This window comes from Myotis myotis, unplaced genomic scaffold, assembly GCF_014108235.1.
Source record: "Myotis myotis isolate mMyoMyo1 unplaced genomic scaffold, mMyoMyo1.p scaffold_m19_p_28, whole genome shotgun sequence".
NCBI lineage: Eukaryota > Metazoa > Chordata > Mammalia > Chiroptera > Vespertilionidae > Myotis > Myotis myotis.
The window spans coordinates 1,312,006-1,326,313 of record NW_023416333.1 but is presented as its reverse complement, the minus strand read 5'-3'; the positions used below and the strand labels follow the sequence as shown (position 1 = coordinate 1,326,313).

The following is a 14,308-nucleotide window of genomic DNA, read 5'->3' as shown; positions in this document are numbered from 1 at the left end:
ACCTATGAACCAGGAGGTCATGGTTTGATTCCCGGTCAAGGCACATGTCTGAGTTGCAGACTCAATCCCCAGTGTGGGGCGTGCAGGAGGCAGCCAATTGATGATTTTTTCTCTCATCATTGTTGTTTCTTTCCCTCTGCCTTCCTCTCTGAAATCTATTTTTTAAAATATTTAAAAAAATAAATATACTTCTTGTTTCTTCTTGGATCTGATACTTTTTGACCTTACATCTTAATGGTATGGGATGGTTGACAATAAAGGCATTCTCATGAAGGAATTTGTTATTTTTTTTTTTTCCTAAGAATCAGGAAAGTTGAGTCATCTGCATGAGTACTCTCAGAACCTACCAGTTCTGAAGAGCATGCAACAATGCAGTGAAAGCAATGCACTTAGGAATACTGTTCATCTGAGTGAAACAAATATGACCTAAAAAATGAAAAAAAAACTTTTTTTAAATGAAAAATTTTAAAAGAAAGTAAAAAAACAAATGTGGCTGTAATTTTGGACTTAGGTAGGAAATCTTTGAAATCAAGGTTAAGTTTAATTAACCAGAAAGGAAGATATGAAATTAAAGAACCCCACTGAGTTTAATGGAGATGAGAAATCCTTTCTACATGGTAAATCATGAGCACTTGCACACAGGACTTGAAATCCCTGAAAGGGAAAAACAGATCAGCACTGACTTCCAAGTCTTTAAGCATCATCTTAATTGATGTTCAAATCCCTATAAAAACAATAGACTTCCAATTAAACTTTATACGATGCATCTGAGTTCCTTTTTATTTCCAAGGCTTGCCCTATATTCCTGTTTTATTGGCCACAGACATATATGATGGTGCAAGCAGGTCATTTATGTGATAACATTTTCCAGACTGTAATGCACTGTAATGCAGGCATATCTCGTTATGACTGGCTGTATTGGAGTCATAGATAATGTGTTTTCATCACCAGGGACTCCAGTCCCTTCATCAGGAAAGGATGACAACTTGCCTTAGAGCAGCGGTTCTCAACCTGTGGGTCGCGACCCCTTTGGGGGCCGAACGCCCTCTCACAGGGGTCGCCTGAGACCCTCGGAAAACACATATATAATTCCATATTGTTTTTGTGATTAATCACTGTGCTTAAATTATGTTCAATTTGTAACAATGAAAAGACATCCTGCATATCAGATATTTACATGATGATTCATAACAGCAGCAACATTACAGTGATGAAGTAGCCACGCAAATAATTTTATGGTTGGGGGTCCGCACAACATGAGGAGCTGTATTGCAGGGTCGCGGCATTCGGAAGGTTGAGAACCACTGCCTTAGACCATCCTGGACCTTTACCCTTGGAGGGAGGTGGGAAAACCCTGGGTTTGGTTTATTTTTTTATTGCTTTTTATTTGTATTGATTCAGAGAGGAAGAAAAAGATGGAAACATCAGTGATGAGAGAGAATCACCCATCAGCTGCCTCCTGCAACAGCCCCCACTGGGGATGGAGCCCACAACCCTCGCACATGCACTTGACCAGAATCGAACCCGGGATCCTTCACTCCGCAGGCAGACGCTCTATGCAGTGAGCCAAACCCGCTGGGGCTAGAAGCCTGGTTTTGGAATGCATCCGATTTAGCCAATGAAGGGTCAGAAAAGCTGTTTCCAGCGAAGCTCAACGCGCAGGGGCGGGCTTTCCGTCTCCTCCTCACAGCGGGCGTTTTGTCTCCTCCCAGAACCCGCTGAGCAGCCAGGCCCGAGGCTGCAGGTCGCTGGGTCCCGGTGGAGATGCCCCGAGGGAGAAGGCGCGCGAGTCGTGGCGCACACAGCACACGCGCGGGAGTTAAGCTCGATGTCCCCGCCCGGGTGACCCGCTCCAGGGCCCGGACAGGGACCGCCCTTCCCGCCGCGGCCTCTGCTCCCGCCGCTCCCGCCCGGCTCCGCACACACAGTCCGATGGCGGCGCCCGCCCCGAGGCGCGGGGCTGAGGTGAGTGCGCGTCCTCCGGGCCCTCACCGCGTCCTCACACCCAACAGGACAGCCGGGTGCGGGCGCCTGTCCCGTCCTGCAGCTCAGTCCCGCGTGGAGGACCGTGAGGAAGGTGGAGGGGAGAGAGGAGTGTGTGGCTTCTGAGGACACAGCAAGTGCAGGGCAGAGAGGACGGGGGTGACTTGCATCTGAAGGTCCCTGAGGATGTGGCTGTGAGTATTGACGGAAAGAGCAGAGGCTGCAGGGAGGACGGCACAGACTCATTCGGGGCTTTCCCGGCTGTGGGTCCATCAGGGGCCTGGGGTGGTCCTGGATCCGGCTGGACTCCAAGCTCTCTACACGCCATCTGCCGAGTTCATGGGTGAGTCCAGCGAGATCCGGTGGCATTGGAGCAGGAAGGGGGCGGAGCTGAGGGAGTGAAACTGGAGTCTGAAAATGGGAAGGGGCTCTAGCCGGTTTGGGTCAGTGGATAGAGCGTCGGCCTGCCGACCGAAGGGTCCCAGGTTCGATTCTGGTCAAGGGCATATGCCAGGGTTGCGGGCACATCCCCAGTGCGGGGTGCGCAGGAGGCAGCTGATCGATGTTTCTCTCTCATGGATGTTTCTAACTCTCTATTCTTCTCCCTTCCTCTCTGTAAAAAAAAAAAAAAAAAAAAAAATCTGTAGGATGGGAAGGGGATAGACATTACGCAGTGGTGTGCACATCTGGAGGAAGTGTGAGCTGATAGTTCCAGGGACCTGGTGTGGGGACTTATGGGTGAAGCATAAACCCAGGTTTGGCTTTGTCGTGGAGGCAGGATCTAGGAGACTGCAGTGGTGTTGCTTGGCAGGAAGGCCGGGGCCCTGCAGACATCGCCCAGACCGTAAATGGCACTTATATACTGTCTCTCCACGTCCTCCCCCACAGCCCCCCTCTATCCCTTCCCGCCCCACTCAGTTGCTGTAGCTGAGGGCAGTAACAGTGATTAATGGGACTTTGATGAGAGAGCATTAGCATTAGAGCTCTGGGGGAGGTTGAGCAGGGGAAGATGTGTAAGGAATAGGATTGGGGGGTCTCAGAATGACTGTTCTGGTTTTGAAACTGGACGGCCAATGGGTCCGGGCTGCCTGTCACTGCTTGAGCCAATTCAGCAGAGACAGGGTTGAATCATAGATGAGTGTTTATTCCAATCATGCCGACAGCATGGGAGGGCAGCAGGTCATACCCCCCAAATCTGCCCTGCCTCTCCCCATAAGCCAGCTGCTCACGTGGGGTACAAGGACAAAGATTTCTTGGGGAAGTAGGCCAAGGGAAATCAGAATGGGCATAATGGTTACAGATTACAGGCAGTGTGGACTGGGTCTTTGCAAAAGAAGGGGCCATCAGAACGTCATTGTTTCATTCCTACAACAAAGTGGTTTATCTTTCCATGATAAGCAGCTCCTTGCTAAGGAGGATGGGCTGCATTTCCTGGGGAGCTCCCAGGGCCCTGGTACAACTCCTAGCCATGGTAGACTGAGCTTTGTTTAATGAGAACAAAACAATCACGGTTAACGGAGCATGCTTAATATTTCTTATTAATATATCTTATAACTGATTGCTAGTCCTCAATAGTCTATTTCTGCCCCCTTCATTTCCCCGCTGCTATTTCTGTCACCTCATATCTATGACAATAGTTTTATTTTATTTTTTAAAAATATTTTTTTATTGATTTTTTACAGACAAGAAGGGAGAGGAATAGAGAGTTAGAAACATCAATCAGCTGCCTCCTGCACACCCCCTACTGGGGATGTGCCTGCAACCAAGGTACATGCCCTTGACCGGAATCAAACCCAGGACCTTTCAGTCCGCAGGCCAACGCTCTATCCACTGAGCCCAACCGGTTAGGGTTTGATCAGAATTTGACAGAGGTAATCTGCTCTGAACCTGCACGCAATAAAGATGACTCCTAACTAAGTGTCTGATTAAGGCGTCTTGTCCAGCTCCCTGATTTGTGATACAACAGGAGCATTACCAATACGGTTAAAGCAGTATATGCAGCAGGGCCCCCAGGTGGAGATGGTCCTTAACAGCCTGGTGCCATGGCCTTGAGAAAGTCTCAGACCCTGTGATGTTTCTGAGGCCTCAAGACAGTCGCTGGTCCTAAGAAGCAAGGCCCCCTGGTGCTGTTGGCAGGGTTACAGGAGGAAACAGCTACCCCATGGGAGAGAAACCAGCTAGCCAGCAGCTTCGTATGTCCATCACCATAAGGAGGGCGACATTATACAAATAATTCATATTGTAGGTATAGATCCTGAAAGACAGTAACTAGAAAACCCGGTAAAAGTCAGACCAACACCACAGGAAGCCACTGTACCAACCTTTAGAGAAAACATCCCTGCATTCTTTTCCGAGACAATGGGTCCCAACGAATAAGGGCCCCCGTCTGTGACTTCCCAAAGTGAATAAAATAATTCTTTATATTCGTCATAGGTATCCTAACTCCTCCTGGGCAAGATGTAAAGGTACATTCTCCATAGGTTCACCCTTTGCCAGCTTCAGGGCAGTGGGAGTGATGAGACACCCGTTTCAGGGTCCTGCCCATTTCTCCGCTGGTTGGCCCATTGTCTTTGCTCTGCATTATGTCTGCATAAATGCCTACCACAGTTTCAGTTGTCACAATTCTGACAGGTTGGCGTGACCTTGGAGGACATTGCCCTGTACTTCTCCAAGAAGGAATGGAGCCTCCTTGATGAGGGTCAGAGACAGCTGTACCTGAATGTGATGCTGGAGAACTTTGAACTTGTATCCTCCCTGGGTAAGACCCTCACTCTCACCAGTGACCTGGACTTAACCTTGCATTTCCCCAGGCCCCTTTTCCCAGGTGCGCTCTGTCCTCACATGTGGACTGTGGGCACTGGGTGATTTTCCGGTTTTCTGGGTAGTTGCTGTCCTTTGTTTGCACTGCCGGCCTCTCTCCATGCAGCCCCAGTACCTGCTGCACTAAACTCATAGGGAAGGATTTCTGATTGGTAGTGTGGCAGGGAGCCTAACGGATTCCACCTCGATTAGCGAGGAAAAACATTTTTTATATTCCTGTTGGTCATTTGTGCATAATTTTTGGAATATTGTCTCTTTATCCTTAGCTCGTTTTTTTAATCTGGATTTTTTGGCTAATGTGTCTTTTGAATACCTTCTATATTTTACATGTTAATTCTTTATTTTTTAAATATATTTTATTGATTTTTTACAGAGAGGAAGAGAGAGAAATAGAGAGTTAGAAACATCAGATGAGAGAGAAACATTGATCAGCTGCCTCCTGCACACCTCCTACTGGAGATGAGCTCGCAACCAAGGTACATGCCCTTGACCGGAATCCAACCTGGGACCCTTCAGTCCTCAGGCTGACGCTCTGTCCACTGAGCCAAACCGGTTAGGGCTACATGTTAATTCTTTATTACATATCACGTCGTTTTGCAGGTGCTTGATTATGCTTTGCAGGTATTTCGGGGGTTTGTGTGGTGGTGGTTGTTTTTTTTTTTAAACAAATTCAATGTTTTTGGCAACACTGTATTCAGGAAGTTAGTGTGGCCATTTTTCCAGCAGGTTTAGATATTGTTTACCAGTGTCAACTTCAGAAATATTCAAAGGTGTGAAGAATTTTTGTGAGTTTACATGAGCCAAACTGTCGCCAATTGGCAGCAAGCAAAATCTTAAGGCAGTGAGGCAATGCACCAGAGAATGGTAGTTTTGCATCTTAATTGATACATTACAATGAAAAGAGATCACTTAAGAGGGTTATAGGAAATTTATTGCTAATAGATTAGGGAGGAGGGAGAAGCAAAGCAGGGAAACCTCTGGAATTGGATAAAAAAAAATAAAATGATAAATCTTTTCTCTTTTAAAAATATATTTTATTGATTTTTTTTACAGAGATGAAGGGAGAGGAATAGAGAGTTAAAACATTGATGAGAGAGAAACATCGATCAGCTGCCTTCTGCACACCCCCTACAGGGGATGCACCCGCAACCAAGGTACATGCCCTTGACCGGAATCGAACCCTTGACCCTTTAGTCCGCAGCGCGACACTCTATCCACTGAGCCAAACTGGTTAAGGCTATAAATCTTTTAAAATATATTTTTATTGATTTCAGAGAGGAATGGAGAGGGGGAGAGAGAGAAACATCAATGATGAGAGAGAATCATCAATCAGCTGCCTCATGCACTCCCTATAGGGGATCGAGCTCGCACCCCCCAGCATGTGCCCTTGACCAGAATTGAACTGGGACCTTTCAGTTCACACACCAACCCTCTATGCACTGAGCCAAATCAGCTAGGGCAATGCTAAATCTTTTATATAGGTGGATACAGAATAGTTAACAGTCAACAATTAACACGATAAAAATAATGAGAGTATTTGTAGTCCCTGCCCTGGTACATTCATTGTGCCCTGAGAGGTCTGATAAAGGGAAGTCACCCTGATATTCCCAAGGTATGGGCTTTTGTTTTTGTTTTTGTTTTTTTAAAAAATATTTTTATTGATTAGAGAGAGGAAGGAAGAGAGAGAGATAGAAACATCGATGGTGAGAATCATTGATTGTCTGCCTCCTGCACGCCCCACACTGGGGTTCCTGCCCGCAACCCTGACCTCCTGGTTCATGGATCGATGCTCAACCACTAAGCCATGCTGGCCGGGCCCAAGGTATGTTTTCATAGATGCAAATGACAATTGACAGGCTCAGTTAAGGTAAAAATTGACTTTTGGCCCAGTCTGTGTCGCTCAGTGGTTGAGCTTGGACCCATGCACCAAGAAGTTGCTAGTTAGATTCCAGGTCAGGGCACATCCTTGTTGCTGGCTCGATTCTCATTAGGGGACATGCATGAGGGAGCCTATAGATGCTTCCCGTCTCATGGATGCCTCTATCTATCTCTCCTTCTCACTTCTTCTCTCTGTAAAAATCGATAAAAAAATCTTTTTTTAAAAAAGTTGACTTTTGTCAGGGAAGATACTAGCCTAGGACATGAATACGAAAACTGCCATAAACTACTTTTAGTTAAAAAGTTTCCATTTCAGCTCTAACTGGTTTGACTCAGTGGATAGAGCGTTGGCCTTCGGACTGAAAGGTCCCAGGTTCAATTCCGGTCAAGGGCATGTACCTTGGTTTCGGGCACATCCCCAGTAGGGGGTGTGCAGGAGGCAGCTGATCGATGTTTCTGACTCTCTATCCCTCTCCCTTTCTCTATGTAAAAAAATCAATAAAATATATTTTTTTTAAAAAGTTTTCATTTCAGACCCCCCTTTTTTGGTACTTTAGAACTCTGAGTTTGCAAGGCCTGCACACAGGCCTTCCCAGAGCTTGTCAGGTTAGCATGTGGCCCCTTTTCATCCATACCAATGTTTACCTATAAAGTTTTTTTGTTGTTGTTAATCTTCATCTGAGGATATTTTTTCATTGATTTTTTTTTAAAGAAAGTGGAAGGGAGAGGGGTGGAAAAGAGAGAGAGAGATATACATGTGAGAAGGATACAAAGATTGTTGGCCCCTGGAACTCACCGTGACCTGGGTAGGGGTTGAACCTACAAGCCAGGTATTTGCCCTTGAGCAGGAATTGAACCCGGGACCCTTTGATGTTTGGGTGAATGCTGTAACCACTGAACCACAGTGGCCGGCTATAAAGTAATTTTCTTTTCTTTTTTTTTTTTTTTGGTTAATCTTCACCCAAGGATATTTTTCCATTGATTTTTAGGGAGAGTAGAAGAGAGATAAAGACAAAGAAGAAACATCGGTGTGAAAGAAACACATTGATTGGTTGCCTCCTGTGTGAGCCCCAACCAGGGCCTGGGCTAGGGAGGAGCCTGCAACCAAGGTGTGTGTCCTTTACTGGAATCAAACCCGGGACCCTTTGGTCTGCAGGCTGACGCTCGATCCACTGAGCCAAACAGCTTGGGCTGTATGTTTCTTCTTTAAAATATACTTTTCAATTGATTTCAGAGAGGAAGGGCGAGGAAGCTAGAGAGAGCAACATCAGTGATGAGAGAGAATCATTGATTGGCTGCCTCCTGCACGCCCTCTACTGGAGATCGAGCCCGCAACCCAGGCATATGCCCGGACCTGCAATCGAACCCTGACCATCTGGTTCATAGGTCAAAGATCAACCACTGAGCCCTGCCAGCCAGGTTTTTTATGTCTTTTGAATGGAGAATTTGTTTTAGGACCTACTATTGCCGCTTCTTCATTGGTTTTTTAACTCTTTTGCACCCGTTTGTTTGTCTTACTGCCTTGTGGTCTTTCTTCTGTGATTTGGTCATTTTGTATAGTGGTTTGACTCGTATCTCTTTTGTATATCTATCACACAGGTTTTTGCTTGTGGTTTCCAAGGGACTTAACACAAAAGAACGCATACTCTTTACAGCCTATTTTATCCTGGTAACACCTTCAGTTGAATACAAAAATGCTACCCTTTGACTCTCCACCAAACTCCTTTATAGGTTTCTGATGTCTCCATTCACAGGTTTTCATATTGTGTATCTATTAAGGCACACAATGTTATCTTCATAAATTTTTTTTACTATATTTTATTGATTTTTTTACAGAGAGGAAGGGAGAGGGATACAGAGTCAGAAACATCGATGAGAGCCCTAACCGGTTTGGCTCAGTGGAGAGAGCGTCCGCCTGAGGACTCAACGGTCCCAGGTTCGATTTTGGTCATGGGCATGTACCTTGGTTGCGGGCACATCCCCAGTAGGGAGTGTGCAGGAGGCAGCTCTGCTCCGGGTTCCTATTACCTCTTCCCTGAAGGCCAGGGCTTGAGGACGTTCCCTAGTGTGGTGGCAATAGGTGGTGGAGGGAAGAAACCTGCTCACATGGCGGGGGTCGGGGGAGGTCTTGGTCCAGCCAGGACACTCCAGGCGCCGGCATTAGCAGTGGCCGCGGTGACGAACCGTGCACCCGCCAACGGGCGGTGAGTGCGGAGGAAGCTGTCTCCATTGGACTCTTTTTTTTATATTGTATTGATTTTTTACAGAGAGGAAGGGAGAGAGATAGAGAGAGAGTTAGAAACATCGATGAGAGAGAAACATCGATCAGCCGCCTCCTGCACATCCCCCACTGGAGATGTGCCCGAAACCCAGGTACATGCCCTTGACCGGAATCGAACCCGGGACCCTTCAGTCCGCAGGCTGACACTCTATCCACTGGCTCCATTGAACTCTTACTCCCCTTTCTTGTGTTGTGCTGGTGGTCGTTCATGAAGAGCTAGCTGTCTCCTTGGTCTGGGAGAGGGATGAATACTGGTATCCCCTGGTCTGCCACCTTGCTGATGTCACTCACCTAGAGCTTCTCCTGTGCTCTCTTTTGTGCTTTGTTGTCATACCACCGTTCTGGCCATCCAGCTCTTCAGTTTTCCTTTTCAGATTTCTATTCATCTCTATCCCAGGTAATGGCTCCACTGGGATTTAAGGGAAAGAATCATTTGTGCATCACAGGCGATACATGACCCCGTCCAGGCCAGGGTGGCCCCCGAGGCAGCCTTGCCGGGATAAAGTGCTGTTGGAGAGAGATGGATGCCAGGGCTTTGTGGAGGTAGTAACTAGGAACTCCTTTTGTTGTTCAGTTTTTGGTACCGTTGCCAGTTCCACTCCATTCTACTTGTTCTTATTGACACTTTGCCAACTACTCAATTCTGATAGTGATCCTTTTTTTAAAAAAAATATATTTTATTGATTTTTTACAGAGAAGGGAGAGGGATAGAGAGTTAGAAACATCGATGAGAGAGAAACATCGATCAGCTGCCTCCTGCACACCTCCCACCGGGGATGTGCCCGCAACCAAGGTACATGCCCTTGACCTGAATCGAACCTGGGATCTTTCAGTCCGCAGGCCGACGCTCTATCCACTGAGCCAAACCGGTCAGGGCGATAGTGATCCTTTCTATTCAGATTCCCAGCCCATGGGGAATCTTCACCTTTCTAAACTTTGCACCTCACGCATTTCCCTTTCAGGTTTTTCTTTCCTGTACTGCAACATTGATCCATGCCTGCAGAGCCTTGGAGTGTGCATGTGTCATAATGTTGACCTTGAATATCATGTCACACCAGCTCTAAGACAACTGGTCTTTATGGGTGGGAGTACATTCAAATTATTCTACACAGATTCCCATCACCTGCAAAACTGGTCTGAGAGGAAGCCATTTATGGAGGGACAACTAATGGACCCTGCCTCTCTTTTCTGGGTCTCATCCTATGCTGTGTCCTTTTCTTGATGTGGTTTGTAACGTTCACTGACCTTTGGGGCCAAGTAATGTGTAGCAGCAGCCAGCCATTTCTTAGCGTCTAACTCACTTGTCCTGAAAATCATCCCATAACCCTAGCCAGTTGGGCTCAGTGGATAGAGCATCGGCCAATGGACTGAAGGGTCCCAGGTTTGATTTCGGTCAAGGGCACATACCTGGGTTGCGGGCTTGATCCCCCGTAGAGGGCATGCAAGAGGCAGCCAATCAATGATTCTCTCTCGTCATTGATGTTTCTGTCTCCCTTTCCCTTTCCCTTCCTCTCTGAAATCAATAAAAATATTTGAAACAGCCGAAACCGGTTTGGCTCAGTGGATAGAGCGTTGGCCTGCGGACTGAAAGGTCCCAGGTTCGATTCCGGTCAAGGGCATGTACCTGGGTTGCGGGCACATCCCCAGTAGGAGATGTGCAGGAGGCAGCCAATAGATGTTTCTCTCCCATCGATGTTTCTAACTCTCTATCTCTCTCTCCCTTCCTCTCTGTAAAAAATCAATAAAATATATTTAAAAAATATATATATATTTGAAACAAAAGAAAATCATCCCATAAAATCATGCCTCACTGGGGCAGATGGGTATTTGTGGTGAGGCTATCCCTTCCCTATCAGGTCAACATGTACCTCACCAGCGTTTCCTTTTCTTCAGGTTGCTGCTGTGGCGCAGAGGATGTGGCGACTCCCCCTGAACAGAAGGTTTCTGTAAGAGTGTCACAGGCCAGGAATCCCAAGGTAGCCTTGTCCTCCCAGCAGAGCCACCCCTGTGGGAGTTGTGGGCCAGTCTTGGGAAACATTTTCCAGCTGGTTGAACTGAAGGAAACCCAACACAGCCAGAGACTGTTGAGGTGTGGAGCATGTGCAAAAAGATTTTATTTCCGTGCAAAATTTGACCAGCACCAGAAGCAGCATAGGAGAGAGAAGCCTTTCGTTAAAGATGTGGACAGCATCTCTCTTGCAAGGGGCGGTGATTTTAGTGTGTCACAGAAACCTTTTACCTGTGGGGAATTTGGAGAAGACATGTTAACCGGGTCAGGACATCTACAGCAACAGGCTACTCCCACCAGGGATAGAACAAATGAAATCTTGACATCTGAGGTGAGTTTTCAAAGCAGAAATAACGACATCCGGAAAGAATATCATAAAACCATTGGCAGCATCCACACATTTGTTCAGGACAGGAATATTTGTACTGAAAGACAGCGTTTTGTGTGCCAGGAATGTGGAAAATGTTTTAGCAAAATTTCTACTCTTCACTGTCATCAGAGTGTTCACTCCGGAAAAAGACGTTATGAGTGTGGTGAGTGTGGTGAGTGTGGGAAGTCTTTTTCAAGGATGTATTACCTTCCTTATCATCAGAGAGTTCACACTGGAGAAAGGCCTTATGAGTGCAGTGAGTGTGGGAAATCTTTTTTCAGTAGCTCTGGCCTTCATTATCATCAGAGATTTCACAGAGGAGAAAGGCCTTATGAGTGCAGTGAATGTGGGAAATCTTTTAGCTGTAGCAGTGCCCTCCGCAGTCATCAGAGAGTTCACACGGGAGAAAAGCCTTTTGAGTGCAGTGAGTGTGGGAAATCTTTTACTGGTAGCAGTGGCCTCCGTAGTCACCAGAGAGTTCACACTGGAGAAAGGCCTTATGAGTGCAGTGAGTGTGGGAAATCTTTTTTCAGTAGCTCTGGCCTTCATTATCATCAGCGATTTCACACAGGAGAAAGGCCTTATGAGTGCAGTGAATGTGGGAAATCTTTTAGCTGTAGCAGTGCCCTCCACAGTCATCAGCGATTTCACACAGGAGAAAAGCCTTATGAGTGCAGTGAATGTGGGAAATCTTTCAGCTGTAGCAGTGGCCTCCGTAGTCATGAGACAGTTCACACTGAAGAAAGGCCTTACGAGTGCCTTGCATGTGGAAAATCTTTTAAGAGTAGCAATGGCTTTCAATATCATCAGAGAGTTCACACTGGAGAAAAGCCTTATGAGTGCAACAAATGTGGGAAATTTTTTATCAAAATCCAAGGCCTTCATAAGCATCAGAGAGTTCACACTGGAGAAAAGCCTTACGAGTGCAATGAATGTGGGAAATCTTTTTCAAGAAAGGAATCCCTTTGTTATCATCAGAGAGGTCACAGTGGAATAAGGCCTTATGTGTGTCATGAATGTGGAAAATCTTTTACAAGTAGCACTGGCCTCCATTATCACCAGAGATTTCACACTGGAGAAAAGCCTTATGAGTGCAGTACATGTGGCAAATTTTTTACCAGCAGAAGTGGCCTTGTACATCATCAGAGAGTTCACACTGGAGAAAGGCCTTATGTGTGCCCTAAATGTGGGAATTCTTTTACTAGTAGCAATGGCCTTGTAGGTCACCTGAGACTTCACACTGGAGAAAGGCCATATGAGTGCAGTGAATGTGGGAAGTCTTTTACCAGGATTCATAGCCTTCGCTATCATAAGAGAGTTCACAGTAGAGAAAGGACTTAGGAGTGGAGTTAATGTGGGACATCTTTTAGCCAAACTTGTAACCTCACCATCACATAAGAGTTTACGTGGGAGGAAGGTCTGAGATGTCTAGGAAACTGATAGCTTATTCAGTTTTGTTTTGTTTTATGTTTTGAGTATTTATTATAGGCCAGGTGTTAAGGATAGGGAACTTATCCTGCTTTCATGGAGTTTACAATCTAGCAAAGAACCTAAGGATGATAAAAGAAATATTTTACTCTTTCCTTTGTTTGCTGCCTCATGTTTTTCAAGTTGATTGTATAAACCATTTTTGGTGAGAAAAGTCAGCTTCCATCTACACCTTCATACATAAAAGGAAAATGTCGTCGTCATCTATTGCATATCCAGGACTCATAGCATCCAAGAGTTTCAAGGCTGGGAAAGAAGTTTCTATAAAGAAACTCAGATCTAGTTTTGGTCTCCTGAAATTTCATTTCTCTGATGTCAGATGAATCCAGCTTCTAACTAGGATGAAGTTGAACTATAGGATCTGTCAACTAGCATCATCTCCTTTATGGTCCTGTAAGCCTATCACCATCCCTGCTGAGAATGTCCAAATGCAAGTCCACTTGTTTAGGGGGTCTGCAGCAGATGTAACAGAGGCTTTCAAATAACAATTCTGGGCTAGCACACAGGGCGCTGAAGGCCAGGTCTTTCTTCTTCAGTGGATCCCATCTTTAACCGGTCTATCACCAACAGGAGAGAGCCTTAGTTCAGTTTTAACAACACTGAGGGAAGCACTGAAGCCTCATTTGTCTGAATTGAAGCTCATATGTCCAAACGTATGGACAAGTGGACTTGCATTTGGACATTCTCAGCAGGAATGGTTATAGGCTGACAGGACCATAAAGGAGACAGATGATGCTAGATAGTTGATAGATCCTATAGTTCAACCATGGCGGGGGGGAGGGGGGGGTTCCCCGTAAGTTTATGTGGGACGCATGTGTGCACATTGCACTTTCTAAATTTCCCCAGGTGTCTTGCCAGATCTAAGTCACTGCATATTTTTGTCACATAAACTATTTCACATGTACCACCTGGAAGGTATCGACAGATGGCATCCATCACCATCCTACTGTGCTCAGAGAAGCTAACTGTTCTCTGATTTTTTTGGAGAAAATAAGGAGTAGCCTGCATTTTTAGGAAGTCTTTATTCCTTTTACTCTCAGTAATTGGTGCACGGATCTGACTCACTTTTGCCCCCAAGAACATCACCTGAGTTTAGCCAGAGGCTTGCAGAATAACTGCCTTGTTCAAGGACATGCTTTCCCTAGATGCCAGTGATTAATTTTTTTAAAATATATTTTTAAATTGATTTCAGAGAGGAAGGGAGGGGAGAGAGAGATAGAAACATCAATGATGAGAGAGAATCATTGATCAGCTGCCTCCTGCACACCCCACACAGATCGAACCAGCAACCTGGGCATGTGCTCTGACCAGGAATTGAACCGTGACCTCCTGGTTCATAGGTCGATGCTCAACCACTGAGCCATACCAGCCGGGTACCAGTGATTAATTTTTTGAGTGTCACACATGCAAGAACTGTGAGGGTGTGGTCCCTTTGTCTTGTAAAATAATGAAGGCCTTTTCCCCCTAAGTCTTTAATCTT

At 46.0% G+C, this 14,308-nt stretch overlaps 2 protein-coding genes across 2 annotated transcripts in view; both read left to right on the top strand.

The window, feature by feature from the left end:
* Nucleotides 1-14,308, top strand: part of LOC118649184 (zinc finger protein 615-like) — a 1,009,024-nt gene that overhangs the window by 972,935 nt on the left and 21,781 nt on the right. The gene's annotated exons all lie outside the window — the stretch shown is intronic.
* LOC118649187 (zinc finger protein 883-like) lies at nt 1,556-14,105 on the top strand. Its single transcript, XM_036296027.1, has 3 exons — nt 1,556-1,965; nt 4,615-4,741; nt 10,856-14,105. Exons 1-3 carry the CDS (start codon nt 1,765-1,767, stop codon nt 12,679-12,681), a joined length of 2,154 nt encoding a protein of 717 aa, XP_036151920.1. The 5' UTR covers nt 1,556-1,764; the 3' UTR covers nt 12,682-14,105.

Excerpts from the sequence above, each read along its gene's own strand:
- LOC118649187 (XM_036296027.1), top strand. The coding sequence starts at position 1,765 with ATGCCCCGAGGGAGAAGGCGCGCGAGTCGTGGCGCACACAGCACACGC. Across the intron at positions 1,966-4,614 it reads CCCCGAGGCGCGGGGCTGAG|GTTGGCGTGACCTTGGAGGA; the intron begins GTGAGTGCGCGT and ends CAATTCTGACAG. Across the intron at positions 4,742-10,855 it reads TGAACTTGTATCCTCCCTGG|GTTGCTGCTGTGGCGCAGAG; the intron begins GTAAGACCCTCA and ends CCTTTTCTTCAG.